Source organism: Mirounga leonina, unplaced genomic scaffold (assembly GCF_011800145.1).
Source record: "Mirounga leonina isolate KUSES-001 unplaced genomic scaffold, KU_Mleo_1.0 Mir_200, whole genome shotgun sequence".
Taxonomy (NCBI): domain Eukaryota; kingdom Metazoa; phylum Chordata; class Mammalia; order Carnivora; family Phocidae; genus Mirounga; species Mirounga leonina.
The window spans coordinates 14,547,796-14,567,279 of record NW_023270503.1 but is presented as its reverse complement, the minus strand read 5'-3'; the positions used below and the strand labels follow the sequence as shown (position 1 = coordinate 14,567,279).

General features: G+C 42.3%; 1 protein-coding gene across 1 annotated transcript in view; it reads right to left on the bottom strand.

Annotated features, from left to right (window-relative positions):
- Positions 1–19,484, bottom strand: part of TEX14 (testis expressed 14, intercellular bridge forming factor) — a 99,452-nt gene that overhangs the window by 13,091 nt on the left and 66,877 nt on the right. The window contains exons 15-26 of the mRNA XM_035026733.1: positions 17,743–17,849; positions 15,392–15,517; positions 15,104–15,192; positions 13,737–14,018; positions 12,797–12,897; positions 10,698–10,817; positions 9,019–9,085; positions 6,397–6,478; positions 2,882–2,944; positions 2,248–2,375; positions 1,431–1,636; positions 304–403 (exon numbers count right to left, since the gene is read on the bottom strand). Of these exons, the coding sequence (XP_034882624.1) occupies positions 304–403; positions 1,431–1,636; positions 2,248–2,375; positions 2,882–2,944; positions 6,397–6,478; positions 9,019–9,085; positions 10,698–10,817; positions 12,797–12,897; positions 13,737–14,018; positions 15,104–15,192; positions 15,392–15,517; positions 17,743–17,849 (1,471 nt within the window). The remainder of the gene's footprint in view (positions 1–303; positions 404–1,430; positions 1,637–2,247; positions 2,376–2,881; positions 2,945–6,396; positions 6,479–9,018; positions 9,086–10,697; positions 10,818–12,796; positions 12,898–13,736; positions 14,019–15,103; positions 15,193–15,391; positions 15,518–17,742; positions 17,850–19,484) is intronic.

The window sequence follows — 19,484 nt, the reverse complement described above, 5'->3', positions numbered from 1 at the left end:
ATTTTATTTATTTATTTGACAGAGAGAGACACAGCGAGAGAGGGAACACAAGCAGGGGGAGTGGGAGAGGGAGAAGCAGGCTTCCCGCAGAGCAGGGAGCCCGATGCGGGGCTTGATCCCAGGACCCTGGGATCATGACCTGAGCCGAAGGCAGACGCTTAACGACTGAGCCACCCAGGTGACCTAAAATAGCATTTCTGTTGGAATCTAATGTAGCATCAAAGATGAGAAGAAGGCTCCCTTAAACTGGCTTACTATTGTTTTGTATTTTGGTTCTATTTTGATATTAAAAACACAGGATACCTTTTGGCAGGCTCCTTCTCTGGGTGGCATGGGACGATGATGTGTCAGGTGACTTAGCAATGCTGGAGGAACCGACCCCAGTAAATGCAGACAATCTTTTCTATAAGTAAGACATAAACATGGTAACTGATTGAGCTCAAAAGACCCCTAATGCAGTTCAACCATTTCCAAGAGTAAGCCTGTGTTTCACTGATGGAAGAAGCCACTTGTTTTGTTGATTGAGTCAAACTCATTCCTCCTCTGCAAACCCTTCTCACTCCTCTTTGCCTCCGCAGTGCCCAGTACCTACCTCTGTGTTGGATCCCACCAGCCTTTCTCACTAGATGGGGAACTCCTCCGGGGCAGGGACTAGGTCTATCTTATTTATATTTGGATGCCTAAAAGAGGGCCTGGCAGGCTACCTGGCACTTAGAACACACCCAATTAACAGACGGTTGAATGAAGCATAAAGTTCTTTATCTCCCTACTTCAGAGTGGACCTTTTGTGAGTCAAATGCCCAAAGAAAATGGCAGCTGATTTTTAATTGAAGGCCAAAGCAAGTTATCAATCTGCCTATAGGATGGTCAACAGATTTTTAATGAGCAGTGCCAAGTAAGGAATTTGTAGTTTTCTTGAAGATACTATACATATGAAATATGAGGGAGAGAGAAGAGAAAAAAAAGGACAGCAGGGGCAGAAGAAGGAGGAGTGGAGAAGGTAGTACACAAATATGTGTTTTATTACAGACTATTAGTTCAGGAGTTCAGAGAAGGTGGGGATCAATCAAAACTCTCGGGAAACCAAGCAGAGGAGGCAACAAAGAGGAAGGAGAACTCAAGCCTCCTCAAGTGAGCAGGATATGTGTAGACAGAAAGTACACTGCAGGTGAAGGTAGTAGCATTATAAGCTGTTGCAGTTTGGCTCTTTAAAGAAATTGCTAGACATTATCTCTGGTGGGGGGAGGCACAAAAACCCAAGATCTATCCTATAATACAGACTCAGAGAGACACCCCAAGAAGGCCTAGAGAAGATCCAGCTTATTTCTTGCTTTCTTTGTAAAATGGATTTGGAGAAATCTTAGTACTTTGGATCCCTAAGGCCTTTGGGCTGATTCCATGAGTATGGAAAGCAGAGTCGGTATACTTACAAGATCAGTCAATCTTGAAGGAACAGTTTCAGAGGAAGTAAGAAAGGAATCTAGGCTCTTTGCTTTCTCTCGAACGGTTGAAAATCTATCAGATGAAGTTTGAATAGATTCCTGACTGTTCCAGTATGAGGTAGACCCTGTTTTAATCTGAAATGTGATACTTTCAAGGCAGTCTTTATACCGACTGGCAGCTGAAGAACTCGACCCTGTTGTAGAAAAGAGGGCAATTAGTGTCCAAATCCTTTACATTATTTAAAAACAAAAACACAGAACTCTCTATCTATACCAGGGATTCTCCAAATTGTTAATAACTAAAATAATCACTGATTATGACACATAGCTCCTCAAAGTATTAAAAAAAAAAAAAAAAGACAGTCTCTAAACTTGGCCATCAAAATAACGGAGATTATTGGAACCACAAATATAATGGAACTAAGGACACCAGAGGGAGGCTATTTGATGCTGGCTGTTGAGGTTGGAGGACTCAAAATTATGTATGTTTAAGCAATAGGTTTTGAGTTACAAACTCCAGAGAAGCCAATGTATTTGCACTAAATTCAGTAGTGTTAGAGTAAAAAGTACAGTTTGCATTTACGTGTCTCTACCACCAAAGTCAAAAAACTCCCTATAGCTGCTTAATAACCACCAACAACAACCCCTACCTGGCCCCTCATGGGGTTATCCCCATCAGCTCTGGCGCTAGACAGACACCTCTGCACTATGAGGAAACACCTGCCGGTCTGTTCTCATGGCTGGCTTCCCAAAGCCAGTGGGGCAGCAACTGTTCTCCTCAAACACTTCTCCCTGCAGTGATTACCTGGGCTGAGCGGAGTGCTGACACTTGTAGGTGCGTGGTTTATTTTGGGGGTTTTGCATGAGACTTCTTTAAAAGAACCATCTTGTTCGTAGGAGATACTAGAAAGGTCTTGAATGTCTGTCAGTGATCTAAGAAATTAAAAGCACAAAGTAATTAGGAGATGTTTAGAAAAATCAAACAATATATTCCCAAGGGGTACTTTTTAAGGATGCTCTTGACAACAATCTTTATTTGGCAGTAGACCAGAATTAGACTATCTTAGACTATCATATGTATCTGAAAGAGAATATTAGAGAATATCCTAAAAAGAGATACTAACTTTAAACATATCTCAGCAGCTAAAAATAAACTATTTCCACAGACAAAAGTATATTTATATGGAAAACAGATTTCATCTACCTCAAATGTAAATTTATTAATATCATCATCATCATCACTGTATTTCCTTGATTATAAGATGCTATTAATTTAGATCACATCATCATAACAGGTTTTTGGTGAAAAAAGAAACACGCTCACATTAAACGTATACATAAAACTGGGAAGAAAGTATTCTCTTACAAATAAGGAAATACTATTCCCCTAAAACCAAGACTTTACACAGCATCCTTAGGCAACCCTTTGGTGGCCCTACATGTCTTTCTCCTTCAGCTCCTCTGGTGATTCCTTTAATGTCTCCTCTTGTTCACCTTCAGTACTGTAAGAGAGAAAGTGAGAAAAGTATATGAATCCCCTGTCAGCACAGTGCACTAACCTGGTACAAGGGACCAGTTTATCAGCCCTGTGAAAAGCAGTAGGAAGGGCACTAAGCTCAGAAATGGAAAGTGGGTTCTGGTCCTGGGTCTGCTACTGACTAGCTATATGTTCTCAGGCACGTCTGGGCCTTTCTCTGGGCCTCTGTTTCCTCTCCAGAGATTGAATAAATACCCTCTAGGCATCAGCCCATCTGAAATCAGCCGATGATGCTATATGACAGTGAGCAAGTTCCTCAGGAAATCAAGAGAGCACAGGAAATCTGCTGGGAATGGAGGCTGGGGCAAAGGGCACAGCCGTGGGACATTACCAACATTACCAACTGTGAGACAGCTTCCTGCACGGGTCATCAGGTGAGGCCAAGAGAGACTTATGCCAAAAAATGACCAGAAAAGAATATGAACACAAACTTGACCTGTTTCTATGTTAACCACTATCTAGAATTCCATTTCAATATCTGTTGAATACAAACTACAAGCCAGATCCCAAACTAAATTCTTCCATATGTTTTCATATATTTTTTTAAAGATTTTATTTACTTACTTGACAGAGATAGACATAGCAAGAGAGGGAACACAAGCAGGGGGAGTGAGAGAGGGAGAAGAAGGCCTCCCACGGAGCAGGGAGCCCGATGCGGGGCTCGATCCCAGGACCCTGGGACCACAACCCGAGCTGAAGGCACTCAACGACTGAGCCACCCAGGCGCCCCTGTTTTCATATTTTTAATCTTTGCAACAATCCTATGAAATCAATGGTACAAAGGAAAAAGCACGGATTTTGGACTGAGTTGTGACTTTATTAATTCTGTTCACTAGAGTATTTGTTTCACTTCCAAGCATACAGTAGGACAGCACTTCTTGGCCCTCCTAATTTATGTAAATGGCCGCATGATTGTTTTAACCAGTGAAATATAAGTGAAAGTGATGTGAATCACTTTTGGGCAGAAACATTAAGGACAGTGCACAATTCATGTTCCCTTCTTCTTGCCTCAGCAATCAAGGAAATACAAGGATGGAGTCTTCCTCAGCCTGGCTCTTGGGTAGAAGGTAATATAGCACAGAACACTCCTAGCCAATCCAAGACGGACATGGAGTGAGCAAAAAATAAATTTTTGCTGTTTTAAGCCACTAAAATCTGGGGGTTGTTTGTTATATAAGCATAATCTAGCCTATGCTGACTGATACATCCACTTACTAACTGCAGCCTTGAAAAAAATGAATTTCGCTTTCCTTATTCGCAAAATGGAGATAACAGTATATATCTCAAAAGGCTGTTACATAAATTATATTTGAGAAAACCGAGTACCTGGTATATGGTAGCTGCTTAGGAAATACTAGGTATAATTATTATAGATAAAAAAGTTGAGGCCTTGGGGTGCCTGGGTGGCTCAGTCGTTAAGCATCTGCCTTCGGCTCAGGTCACGGTCCCAGGGTCCTGGGATCGAGCCCCACAACGGGCTCCCTGCTCGGCGGGAAGCCTGCTTCTCCCTCTCCCACTCCCCCTGCCTGTGTTCCCTCTCTCGCTGTGCCTCTCTAATAAATAAATAAAATCTTAAAAAAAAAAAAAGTTGAGGCCTAGAGATAGGGAAAGTAATTGAATGTTATTGTATCAGGCACTTTACATCTATTATTAGTTTTTTTAATTGGACTTTTTAATTTGAAGTCACTGCATATTTACATGAAGTTTAAAGAAACACTTTACCCATGTTTCCCTGAATGATAACATCTTGCAAATCTATAGCACAATATCACAATCAAGACACCAACATTGATACAGTCAAGATACAGAACATTTCCACCACCACAGGGATCCCTCATGCTGCCCTTCTATTTTTTTAAAGATTTTATTTATTAGAGAGAGAGAGAGAGAGAGAGAAAGCATAAGCAGAGGGAGGGGCAGAGGGAGAAGCAGACTCCCCACTGAGCAAGGAGCCCTATGCGGGGCTTGATCCCAAGGACCCTGGGATCATGACCCAAGCCCAAGGCAGAAGCTTAACTGACTGAGCCACCCAGGGGCCCCTCATGCTGTCCTTTTATAGGCATGTCTACTTCCCTCCTACTGCCTACCTCTACCTTATCCCCTGGACACTACTCAAATAATTTTATAATTTCAAGAATGTTATATAAGGGGCGCCTGGGTGGCTCAGTTGGTTAAGCGACTGCCTTCGGCTCAGGTCATGATCCCAGGGTCCTGGGATCGAGTCCCACATCGGGCTCCCGGCTCAGCGGGAAGCCTGCTTCTCCCTCTCCCACTCCCCCTGCTTGTGTTCCTGCTCTCGCTGTCTGTCTCTGTCAAATAAATAAATAAAATCTTTAAAAAAAAAAAAAGAATGTTATATAAGTGGAATCATATAGTAAATAACTTTGGGGGATTGCTCTTTCCATCCAGCACAATTCTCTGGAGATATATCCAGGTTGTTGCACGTATCAATAGTTCATTTGGGGCGCCTGGGTGGCTCAGTCGTTAAGCGACTGCCTTTGGCTCAGGTCATGATCCCAGGGTCCTGGGATCAAGCCCCACATCAGGCTCCCTGCTCGGCGGGAGGCCAGCTTCTCACTCTCCCACTCCCCCTGCTTGTGTTCCCTCTCTCGCTATGTCTCTCTCTGTCAAATAAGTAAATAAAAAATCTTTAAAAAAAAAAAAAAGTTCACTCTTTTTTATTGCTGAGGAATATTCCATAGAATGGATGTACCGGTCTGTTAAAAAATCATTTACTTGTTGGACAACATTTAGGTTTCCGGTTTTTGGTTATTACAAATAAAGTCGCAAAAATAACTAAATAAATAAATAAAGTTGCTATAAACATTCATCTATGTATTTCTTTTTTTAAGATTTATTTATTTGTTTGAGAGAGAGTGAAAGCACGAGCACGAGCAGGAGGGGCAAAGGAAGAGGGAGAGGGAGAATCTCAAGCAGACTCCACGCTCACGACCCTGAGAGATCAAGACCCGAGGGGAAACCAAGAATCGGATGCTCAACCGACTGTACCACCTAGGCGCCCCTACATATATGTTTTTATATGAACATTAAGTCTTCATTTCTTTGTAATTAATGCCAAGAGTTATATTATTACTTTTAATCTCTATGTCAACATTCTTCGTAAGGATTCTTATTCCTACTTTACAAATGCAGAAATAGAAGAGAGGGTTGAGAAACTTGACCAAAGTCACAGGGATGGAAAGGCAGAGTCACGATCTGAATAGTGATAATGATCCCTCTTCACAATCCCTCACAATCCTACTGAACAAGTCCTAAGAAAGCTAAGTGCCCAACACTCATTTTTATGACATGGTGGCTAAAACATTTGAGGACAAGCAATACATAAATATGGGGTATTATCATCTTTTAACATTACTTCTGTGAGTCTGAAACTGTGAATAAAATACTAGTACATACCTTCGTATAGGTTGGAATTGAGATCTGGTCAAAATCTCAGCATTCCTTCCAAGGCTTTTTCTCATTTGGAACTTTTCTTCACCTGAAAGAATAAAGTAAATGCATTTTTTACTGAATTTTTGCCAATTCAGATTATTATTTTCATTCCTTAGAATTTCCCTTGGTCTGGTCCAGAATAAGAAATAATCTGAATAAACAAAGTGCTTCCTAATTGGGTTTGGATTGAGTGTTGTAGGAGAGGTTTTTGCTCTGAAAGTTTATTTTCCTTGCTCAGAGGGGGTAACTACATTCTGACACTCAGAATACAATCAAGCCATTTACTGGCCTTTCAGTTATAACCACTCAGTTATTTCTGGAGACAAATGTTATTTTGTCTTTTCAGGAAGGCAAACTGACCTGGTTCCTGTCAACAGACACCAGGGGGCGTTGAAACCAAGAACTGTTTGTTCACTAAAGATTCCAAATAGAAAAGACAATTAAGCTGGGCATTCCCAGAGTGCTAACTGTGCCTCTTGGCCATCAGGCTCCATTTAAAGCCGGGGGGATCGGGTGGGGGTGGGGAGGTTCACAACTAATTCAACTATCTTCTGTTCTCCCTGACATCAAGTGTCTGAAGTTACTCCCCCACAAGTTCTCAATAAGATACTTTGCAGACCTCAGGGCAGACAGGGCCACTATCTATCTATTTTCCTTCCCACCACTATACTGCTCTGGTTTATAGAGAAGGAGACAGACAGAGCAGCCTGCCCTCTTGGCAAATGTTCATGATACCCTTGCTATTCCTTAGGAACACGTGGTCTAGTGGGCAATGGGGAGGCCCACCAACGCAGTGTCACCTTTAGCAGGTACCAAGGAGGTCTGAAACCCCATCAGTAGAGAAGCATTGGGGTTCTTCTTCCCGTGACCCTCTTTCAAATACCTAGAAAGCATAAACACCTAGAAAGCATAAAGGAATTCCTAATAAGTACAATTAGAACTGGAGGAACACTTAAGAGATTTTAGAGTCTCTCTCCTTTATTTTATACAAAGGGAGAGTGGGGCCTGGGGTGAAATGACTTTCCCAAGGTCATGCATGGGGGAAAAAAAAATCAGTGGCAGAACTGGGCTCGGAACCCAACATGTGTCCAATTGTTACCTGTGATACCACCTGATATGGAAGGGGTATACGTCAGAACCCTAGTGGAAAAGGGGGGAGAGAAAGGCCGAAAGCAGGAAATGAGTGGAAATCAGAGGTTTCTTCGTGTACTTCAGATGTTTGTATCAAACTAGCCCTGGGTTTCTAACCTACCTGCCCCACAATTTCTCTATCCCACTCAATCCTCTTCGAAACAGAAGTGAAATGTCTATGTGCAGGCCAGGCTCACACAGAACATGATCGTGGGCAGAGGCTCCACAGAAAGAAATGGATGACCCAAGACCCAGGTCTGGGGACTTTTAATACATGTTGTCCTGAGGATTTAAATGTTCATCTAAAAGCTCATTGCTTCTTAAAATGCTCTTGGCTGGGCGCCTGGGTGGCTCAGTCAGTTAAGCGTCTGCCTTCGGCTCGGGTCATGATCCCAGGGTCCTGGGATCGAGCCCTGCATCAGGCTCCCTGCTCCGCAGAAGGCCTGCTTCTCCCTCTCCCACTCCCCCTGCTTGTGTTCCCTCTCTCGCTGTGTCTCTCTCTGTCAAATAAATAAATAAAATCTTAAAAAAAAAAAAAATGCTCTTGGCTGTGACAGGGGCATGAATCAGGTTAGAGACAGAAGACAGAGTGTGCAGCAGGAGGAAGGGAGTAAGTTCAGAACCCAAGCCCACCATGCCTGGGTTCAGAATGTTGAGACATGACCACAAACAGCTACATGGCTCAGTAGGTGGGTAACTCTGGCTTTAAAATAGATGGTTGTATACCTTAAAAGAGTAAAAGTGCACAATTTTTACAATGTCTGTATCAGAACCAGTGGTTCACTTATATCTTACCTTGTGCCACACCCGGGCTGCTGATCCAAGGTTAGCCTCCCATGTTAACGGAAAGCAGTTGCTGAGTTATATAGAACCCAAGGCCTCCCAAGGCAAGAATGTTATGTTGACTGTGTACTATTGGCTGTTATTAACTCTTTGCCAAGAAGCTAAGCAAGCAAAGGAAAATGCCTTTTGGGGTGGAGAAGGACATGAAGAGCAAGTTCTAGTTTTTGTTGTGTCAAAAACCAGTTGTATGGCCTGGGCAAATCCCTCAAGTCAGCTCAGTGAAGATGAACAAGATGAACAAAAACCAGCAATGTGTCACGAAGGGGTCAGAAATCTAATGAAAGACTAGAGGGGGAAAAAAGAAGAAGAAAGGAGAGAAGGAGGAGGAGGAGGGGGAAAGTGGGGGAAGAGGGGGAGCAGCAGAGCAACCACAAAACATATACTCTAAGAATGCAAGGGGAGGACAGATAATATGATATGTGGCTGTCAGGAGGCTGGTAAGGGGCAGGAGATTCATTCTAATGAAGGGAAATCCTTGAGCCTAGGTTCCCTCATCTGCAAAATCAAAGGCCTGAAGGAGATTATCTCTAAGGACTGTTCCAGCTCTAAAGATCTGTCATCCAACAGAAAGTGAAGGCAAGTGAAAAGGAATCTGCCTTAAGAGCTTATTACCAGAGCCTGGAGGTTGGGCAAATGCATCTTGTATTCCTTCAAAGTCCTCTTCTATGGGGCTTGAGGTCTACAAAAGAATAAAAGAGCAAAGGAAGAAGGGTCACTGGAGGCCAACATATAATCCAAAGGTAGAGGGAGAATTTCTTGATGTTCTTAAACCTTGAAAATCTTTTTATCTTTAATAGAAAAAGAACAAACCTGTTTCGAAGACATTAAGGATCATTTGTACTTTATGTCCCTCCTCAACAAGCCCTCCCCTGCCTCCCGCTGTGAGGAGGAATTGTGTGACTTTTCCCTTCTTTATGTTATTATCCCCTCCTCTCCCCAGCCTTCCAACAAAGATGTTTTGATTCTTAGGACCTTCACCAGAAAAGCCAAAGAAGGTTGGGGGGTGCCTGGGTGGCTCAGTCAGTATCTGCCTTCGGCTTAGGTCATGATCCCAGGGTCCTGAGATCGAGCCCCGCAATCAGGCTCCCTGCTCAGCCGGGAGTCTGCTTCTCCCTCTCCCTCTGCTCCTCCCCCCAACTTGTGTGTGCGCTCTCTCTCTCTCTCAAATGAATAAGATCTTTAAATAAATAAATAAATAACATAAGGGAAAAAGAAAAAAAAGAAAAGTCAAAGAAGGTTGGAAAAATGGCCCAGAATACTGGTTCCTTTGAGAGGGTGCAGTGACTGGGAGGAGGCCTGGGGGCGGTCTTCTGGAGGACTACTTCCTGATCTGAGTACTGGTTATATGAATGTGTTTAGTTTGTGCAAGTCCATGAGCTGCACACATAAGAGCTGTGTACTTTTCTCTATGTTACACTTTATGTATGTATACACACACACACACATATATGTATGTATGTATACATATGTACGTGTGTATATATATATTTTGTATCTTTTTATTAAAGATTTTGTTAACATCACAGTCTGCTCACAGTAAAGTCAAGAACAGGTGAAGGATTAATAATGAAAAACTGCTCTGAGTTATCAGAAGTGCAGAACAGTGGAAATGATGCTTTTGTTGCATCACTGAATTCTTATCAGTCAAAGGTCGTGTTTGAGACATACAATCAATTCCTCCTTTTCCTCCACCCCACCTTCCATATTGGTAAAAGGTCCAAAAAAGGTGGTAGGTTAGTAGGAAGACGAGGCAGAAATTATATAAATAAGAAAATCCAAACAGCTTCATTTTACAAATGAAAATACTCTGTACAAATAGATGCTTGCCAAAGCCGGGCAGGTTCCCGAGAAAGCCCCATGCACTGCCCAGCATCACATTCATGCTGAGCCCGGGCCTCTGATCCTGGCTCTCTCACTACTGAAGCTTGGCAGGCCAGGGCTAATTCCCTACATGTGTGGATCACCACTTCTTCACACAGAGGAAAAACAGCAGGCCTTCTTCTCTTCTCCACAGGAAGAGTATGTGAATTAGGTAACATGAAGAAAAGTGTTTTGAAAAAAAGTACTAAGTACTGTACAAATGCAGGAATCACAGTTTTGGGAGAAACTGCATATGACCTTCCATTCTCAAATATCTTTTTTTCAGAAGTCTTTTCAAAACATGAAAACACTGCTAAGTCAACATTATACATTTTTATATGTAAGCTATTTTTTCTCAATAAAAATAATTTAAAAGAATGAAGGCAATAGAGAAAGCTGAAAAGTACTTTACCCTAAACAGTGGTTTTTACCTCTAGAGCTAAGTTTTCTTGAGCAGTTGAGGAATAAAAATATTCATGGTCTGGAGTTAAAAATTCATCTGTTATGTCCTCAGAAGATTCTGGTGAACAAGTTGATCGTACAGACTGATCCTATTAATAATGTAGGAAATCATTTTTAGGTTGGTGTTCATTATAAACAAATCCCTTTATATTTGGATGCAGTGTTAATAATGGGGTTATCTAACATTACCCAGCAGTCAGGGTGACACTCCCTGAGCCAGCCCTCCCTGCCTGCTTGCACACCTGCCTCTGCCCTCCTTCCCCACAGTGAGCTATGCACCCCCTGCAGCAAGTGATACCCCCTGAGGCAAATGACAGTCCTGAGACTCACATCCTCATCTGTACAATGGAGGGGGAGGGAGTTGGGCGACTTTTCTGCTCTGAAATTCTAAGAAGAAAGGCCCTAGACAACTCAAGCTGGGACTGAGCTTGAACAGCCACAGATGCTTCGTCCTCCAGACTGAGGAGTCCCGTGGGTGCTACAGTTTAAAAGCAAGTGAAGGAACATGACGTTAAAAATGGCAATGCAGGGGCACCTGGTGACTCAGCCAGATAAGCATCTGACTCTAGATTTTGGCTCAGGTCTCGATCTCAGGGGGTAGTCTGCTTGAGGATTCTCTCTTTCCCTCTCCCTCTGCCCCTGCTCACGCCAGCTTGTGCACATGCTCTCTCTCAAATAAATAAATCTTTTGAAAAAAATAGCAATGCAATCTCAATAATAAAAATAAAACTTGAAAATTCCAAAGTACCAGTGATTTCTTTAGCATCTCTGTTTCCCCCCTTCCTTTTCTGCTCATTTCTCCATGTTCAGGCCCTGGTCCCCACATGGCAGGCAACTAACTCCTCTCCACACCTTCAGTCATGTCTTGGCAGAGGTTTTGTGATTTATTTCCTTGGATGCCGCTTCCGCCACACACTTCTCTTCCCGCACACGTAGCAGCTGCTCCCCTTTACCTCTCATATCAGATTGAAACTTCTTAGATAAGCCTGGCCTCACATACCCTCCCCACTTCCCTGACAGACCTGCTTCTCCAGCCAAGCCAGTATGCTTAACAGGGCCTATCCTTCCAGCCCCCATGTAAGAAAAAGAATAAATTGTCTTAAATTGTCCTTGTGAGTGGTTTCTGTGCTATGATTAAATACAACAGCATGTTCGTTGAAAGACCTTAAATGTTATCACAATTGTATTTTTATATTATTTCATTTTCAGTTCCTGTTTATATTCTTTAAGTGATTGTGTCCTCATATCATAATGATAAAAAATTCTGGTTCCTGGGCGCCTGGGTGGCTCAGTTGGTTAAGTGACTGCCTTCAGCTCAGGTCATGATCCCAGGGTCCTGGGATCGAGTCCCACATCGGGCTCCCAGCTCAGCGGGGAGTCTGCTTCTCCCTCTGACCCTCTCCCCTCTCATGCTGTTTCTCTCTCGCTCACTCTCTAATAAATAAATAAATAAATAAATAAATAAATAAATAAATAAATAAAATCTTTAAAAAAAAAAAAAATTCTGGTTCCTTAGCCTGACTGGACTGTGGCCCAACTGCATGCTTCAAGGATGTGTTAAACCCCTGAAGCAGGGCTGTAGCCTAAATGCATTGATCCTGCTGAGGTGCAGTTGTCAGACGTGAACACGTGCCTTCCGCTGAGAGGTGAATTTGGGTCTTAGAGGACATTCTAGATGAAGGCACTCTCATCACAACCCTGGCCTTGCTCTTCCTACTCTAATCAGTCAGCTGCTGGGCCACGAGCTTTGATAACTGACCTCACATTGAGCTTCCAGAATTGGTCTTATCTATCCAACTAGACAAGAAGCTTAAGGGTTTCCTGAATCTGACACTTGTCTGTGTTCTGCACAAGCTCCAAGATACACAGTGCTTTGAGTTGAACGGACTCAAAAAGTATTTAGGCAGGGAAGAAAGGCTTCTTCATTCATGTCAGAGACTTGAGAGCACATACTCCAACAAAAATGAACTACTACAGATATTAATTCACTGGCATAATACATAACAACTCAGTTCTACTTTACTAGATCCTTGGGTTCCACCTGGCTCTGCAGGGTCATATTACTTACGCTATAAGATTTCTCAACGACCACAGATGCATCAGAACTTGCTTGAAAGACTTCACTATGTTCTGGCTGCTCATTTTTTCTGGGAGACAGGTGCCTGATACCTAATGATTTTAACACAACCAGGGCCATAGTCATTCAGTGGTATTTAGATGGCATGGAAGGGGAGAAGAGTGGAGTGAGAGGAGAGATGCGTGACTACTCTGCCGAGGGTGGCCATGTCCCATTAGTGGGGTTCAGTCCAGAGAATGGAGACTGTTAGTTTGGCCTGGCCCCAACACCCGGTCCTGTATCATCATCCTTTTGCCCACCCATTCAAGATCAATGCTTGAAAAGGAACAGTTTCTAAAAACTAAAAGAGCCCAAGCCAGTAGATTTTCTACCTAAGATAAGTGATAATTTTAGATGCATCTTTCTTTGATTTGTAAACAACTGTGAAATAATATTCCATGCCCTGCTTGCAAGCAAATTACCAAGTGGAACTACATGGCCTTCAGTTTTAACCTAAAAATCTATAAAGTGATGACAGTCAATGCCATTTGTCTCCAGGTTCTTCTGGCACAGAATCTCTGGGAGCCAGTGGAGTTTTTCTGGCTTAAAATGCAATGCAAGGAAATGGGCAGTAGGGAATGGCCATCTACCACTGCACTCAGGTAAGAAAGGTTCATTTCCCCGCCAGGTTAGAGTCAGGAACAGGGTCACTGTATAGAGATTATTTTACTTCCTTTGAGCAAATGGGTCTGCTCCAGTAACAGAAAAACTCACGAATCTTTGGATTTCTTTACCTTCAGGAAGGACAGTGGAATCAAAAGGGTATGCTGCTTTTCCCTGCAACTCAGGGTTCCCAGAGGGAAGGGAAAGGAGAGATGACCAAGCAAAGGAAATATGCCAGGAGGCTTACTTATTTTTGAGAGCTAATAACTTGAGCTCTAACTGAACTTACTGGTGCAGCTTCGAGGCCCAGGCTGTCTGCCATGCTGGTCACTGTCACAGTCACTGTTGTCCATTTTGTCACACTTGCCATTTCCTCCTGGCTCATCATTTTTCCTGGGATACTCTACAATGCACTGCCAGCCCACTTTCTCAGGGTCCCTCAGCAGGGGCTGCAGCAGGGTATCAGGCACATTCTTCGCCTCACCCTCTGAAGTCACACTACTTTGAGGATGCCAAGGTGGTACCACCAGCTGCCCAGTAGCTGCTCTCTCTGCCATATCTTTCACCTCCACTGGACAGAAGGGAAAGCAGCATTTACAACAGAACTCTGAACATTAGAAACAAAAGCTTTTGCTTCTTAAAGAGCTATATAATATTTTAGAGCTCATATTGTCATAATAGTTGCCTTTTTAGAACTGCGTCATCCTTAGCTTGCCCTGTTTGGCTTGAAGGGGAAGTGAGAAGAGAACAGGTAACAGAGGGGAGGACAGGATTTCAGTTCATTTCTGAATTTTGGAATGGAAGGTAGCAGAGAACTTGTAGTTTGTAGCAGCAAACTTCTTGCTGTGAAGATTTTATAAGAAAATAACATCTGCAGCCCCCAGTCTGTAGAGACTAATGGAAAGGATTCTATCTGAGTTTGTCTAGCCTCTCTAGACTAGGCAGAGCTCATATGGGTGTGTGTGTGTGTGTGTGTATGCGTATTTTTATATGTGTATCTGCATGGGCATGTCTTCATTCCAAATGTTCTATACTTTTGCTAATGTCATTTAACATAAGTATTAAAAAACACACTGTATCCTTTTAAGCTTATAAAACTGATACAAAAGGAAATGCCCACAGGATATGCAAAAGTGACACTGCATGCTCTCTACTTTCATAATGAATGTTACACATTAAATTTCTACTGTGTATTGTTTTGCTACACTTGTTATAAATATGCATATATATATATAATGGAAATATTTCTTATAAAGTCTAGAAATGAATAAAGTTTTTCCCAGAAAAATAAATCACTGAACAGTACGGTATACACAGTGGCAAGCTTGACAGTCTCTTTTCTTTGGACTAGTAACACAAAACGTGTTCATTTAAACAATGTTAAAAGACCCATCTTAATAAAAGCTTATCTGTCCTGACTAAGAGGTAAACAAAAAAAGAAGAAGAAGAAGAAGAAGAAGAAGAAGAAAGAGAAAAGCATTTCCTTTCTGCAATTTGTAATCAGAAAGGTCTTGCTTTTAAACTGGAATGAGCCAACAGAAGAAAAGAATGTGGGAGTCTGGTGCAATACAGGCTGTGTACTTAGAGATAACAACCAGGTTAGAAATATACTTTAAATTTCATCTGGCCCAACAGAACCTATGACTCTTTACTCACTTTTCCATTTCAAGTATACCTCTCCATCATCTTCATTATTTCTTGACTTTGCGTTACAGATTTCAGAAGAGACGGACTCCATACTGATCCTAAATTGTATAGGTTTGGGGGAAGGGGAGCAGGGTGGACACAAATACACCAGTTTGCTCAAGTTCCTGACGCAAGCCAGAGCCCTCCAGCCCATCCAGAGGACCAACCCCTACTCAGAGCCATTCCTGGGACTGCACTGACTCCTGCTTACCACCAGAGGGCGCCAGACTCCCCAACGTTCAGACCACTCGAGCCTACCTAGTAGAGCCCTGGCCAGGGCCAGATGACACAGGAGGTCCCTTGGGGTGGCTTGACACAGTAACAAGTGCACTAGTAAGCTGAGTCAGCTTGGTTCGGGCACTGGACTCTTTAGGCCTTCCCTGGCTAAGAAATGAAAAGACTGGGTTAGAAGACCTCTAAGGTATTTTTTTCAGTTTCCAAGTTCAGATTTCATGATTCTAAAAGTACTCTTGAAAAATTTTCACAGGAAGAAGAAACCCACAATTGAAACCCAGTTTCACCAGACTTCTGAGCCTTAGCAGAGACCCCACCCTAACAATGCCACAGAACACAGGTGATGGTTCAGTAACTGTTCCTACCCTTTGAACAGAATTCTCCGGTAAAAGGCGCACCTGCGTATCAGTGAGAGCACAATAACTAATATTTGCAAACATGGCCTTAAGGCACCAGCAAGCCTAAAGAACATTCAGAGTTCTTCAGCCTAGTCTAAGTTCTAACCCTACCTCCCACTAACTATGCCTGCCTCTGGCATACTTCAATCTCTCTGGACCAAGTTCCCTCATCTGAAAAACAAGGGAGTCCTTCTTCCTCCACATATCCATGATCTATATACATCTCATCGTCTATTAAAGTAACTCCTCAAAAACATGTGACCTGTGGCGTATGTACGAATTCCTCCTTATCTTGAACACCCTACTTCCCCACTGGACCAGAACACAGAGAGACTGCTGACCTGGAAAGGTCAGATCTGACTGGCTTCTTTAAAGAGCAATTTGGCAGCAGCTATCAAGTATCTTTAAAATGTTTAAACCCTTTGACCTACTAACTCTGCTTCCGGCAATCCATCAAGGACATAATCCAAAGAGCAGAAAAAGCTGCACTGCCAAGTCACTGCAGCCCTATTCAAAATGGATAAAAGCATGAAACAACATAAAATTCAACAATGGGGGACATCCAACAAGTTCAAATTTACAGGATGTTTTCTTTTTTTAAATCTTTATTTATTTAAGTAATCTTTACACCCAACATGGGGCTCAAACTCACAACCCTGAGATCAAGAGTGGCATACTCTTCCGACTGAGCCAGTCAGGCGCCACTGGATGTTTTTTAATAATGTGGGATATAATGCTCTTGTTTTAATGTAAGATGAATAATCAGGATATAAAAGTACCTATATGGGGGCGCCTAGGTGACTCAGTTGGTTAAGCGTCTGACTCTCGATCTCAGCTCAGGTCTTGATTTCAGGGTTGTGGGCTCAAGCCCTGCGTTGGGCTCCACAATGGGTGTGGAGCCTACTTCTAAATAAATAAATGTAGCTATATGCATATAATTATATCTTTTAAAAGCATACAAAAAGATTAGGTTGGATTGGTAGCAAAATGTCAAACTTTTCTTTGGTCTGTCTTTTGTTCTTTTGGGGGAACAGGGTGAATGGGTGTAGCGGAGGCCACAACTATGGCTTTGTTTTGTCATCTAATGGCCATACTATCACCCCATTTGCCTCTCTCAATGATGTGAGTTCTAACCCCTTTGATGCCAGTTAGTTGGTTCTCCAATAATTCCCTTTGTAAAGGTAAAATACACTGAACTAAAATGTCTGGGCATCTTCTTTGATTCTCCCTAGTGAACACGTTTACTAACGTGAAAGGAACAGCAAACTCTTGTCATTAGTCTCAGTCACCACTAGGAGAAAAACAAAAAGTTACTTTTTTCCAGGAGAACTGACTCCAAAGCCATGGATTAAAAGCTACCATTTAAACACAAAAAAGGAAAGCTGAAATTGATAGACTAGTCTATCTTGAAACACCTTTAATAATTGCCCCTATGCAAAATAAAATCTGTTTTACCTAAATTCTTAAAAAGTCAGTGTACACATATGCTCTCCTTCCTATGATCTGTGCTGAAGCCAATTCATTTCATTCATCTGGATGGAAATCATAGGCTGCATGGTAACAGTTAAACTGTTCAACCCCTGCTCTGGAGTCAGGGATGCTTATTTTGAACAACCCTAGTTTCCAAATAGTTTGGTTTCTGGAGCACTGACAAATGGAATACCTGGCATTTCTTTTTATAAGAAAAACAATCTGGCCAGCTTTGGAAAGGCAAGGTGCTTTGCTTTTGACAAATGATATGTTCTGTGTGATTAACCTGCCAGCTACTTTACCTTTGATGTCTTCTCCTACAGGTTTCTGTTACGTGGCTCTTTCTGCTCACCTGAAGGAGAAAACCTGCCAAGATCTGTTTCTGTGTTAGTATTCTTTATCACTCACAGTCTCTTTGTCACAAGACTCGTGAAGATCATTAAGTGGCTTTGGGGTCACGTGGGAGTCTAAAGGCATGGTGACACAAAGAACAAAATATTAACCCACCTACTGGTATTTGGGGTCCTGTTTCTTTCCAAACTACATTTGGCTCCTTGAATGGGCTGTGACTGGTCACTTGTGCTCTGTTTTCCAGGTCCACAAAAAGTTGGCAGCTTAAAAAGCAGTAAACATGTTTCAGTGCTTTGATGAAGGAATTCCTCTTCACTCTCACATTCTATTTTTCAAGCCATTCTTACTAAATGTGCAGAAATAACCAGACCTACTAAGACGATTTCCTTTTGCATATTTCATATCTAGTAACTCATCTCTTGGCTGGAGGTCTTTACACAGAAATGCTGGTCCCCAGAAACCCAGTCCAGACTGGGAGCAAGTGAAGAATGAGCAGACAAAGCAGACTTCAAAAATCCAATAACTTTCAGGTGCCTGGGTGGCTCAGTTGTTCAGCGTCTGCCTGTGGCTCAGGTCATGATCCTCTAGTCCTAGGATAGAGCCCTGTTTCAGGCTCCCTGCTCAGCGGGGAGCCTGCATCTCCCTCTCCCACTCCCCCTGCTTGTGCTCTGTCAAATAAATAGATAAAATCTTTTTTAAAAAAGTCCAGTAACTTTCCCCTGTATTATTATTAAGGCAGCAAGCTCTGTGGCAAGAACCTTGGGCCCTGGGCTCTAGTCTAATCCTTACTCAGAATAACCTAAGAGAGTATTTTGCTTCAGCTTCCTCATCTATAAAACAGGGAAAATAGTATCTACCTGAATCCACCAGTGGGGATGCTATGAAAATAAGACACAATAAAATAAAAGCTACAACACTTTGGAAATAGAAGCAAATTAAATTAAAGCCTGTGTATTTTATTCCAAAGAGAAAATTCTGATCTGCTTATTCTAATTTTAACAAACTTAGTTCATTATATTTCCTAACCTGCAGCAAGTTAAGGCAACAAATGTGGTGCACTGGGATGGCAGCAAGATGCCCAAAGGTGAGAGGATGCATAAGAATGGTCATAAGCTCCCTGAAGTATGAGCTCCAGAGGCCTTTGCATGGAGGCAAAGATTCCTTAGCAGGGGCTGAAGGCAACAACTTTATCATGGAGCATAAATAACACATGTTCTGAAAAATATCATGGTCACCAAAGAAAGATTAGAATATACTGAGAAATATATTCAAAATAGGTACTTAGAATAATGGGAAGTTTGTAATATTTTCATTTGGCATGATTAAAAATTTAGGAACTGAGAAATTAAAGGAATGACCCTGGGCACCAGGCATATAAATGAGGCCTTGGACCTTCTTGCCCAGCTCAGCCTCCAGCTGAATACGGTCAAGGGAGTGATCCTAGCCCATGCCACATGTAGTGAAAGAATCATCCTGATTAGCCCTAACATATTCCTGACCCACAGAATTGTGAAAAATAAATCACTGTTCTCACTAAGTTTGGGGTTTTGTTGTTGTTGTTACTACACAGCAATAGATAGCCAAAACATAAAATACAAGAAAAGTTATTTCTAATAGTTTTCTAGCAAATCTGAATTTCCAACAGAAACAGAAATATTAGAGTCTAAGTAAATTCATTTTGCCTTCTCTTTATACAAAAATGCCAACGCTTTTCCAAACGTTTCAAGTGAGGACTGCAGTCTCACTGAAACTCAGCAGGGTACAGTGAAAGAACAGCAGACTAGGAGTGAAGAAACCTGCCCCTAACCAGCTGTGGGCCTTGGCAGTGTGGCTTAGTAAGGGGTGCGGGTGGTGAGAGTTGTCTGCCCTGTGCAGGCAATAAAGGGATGCACTAGAGG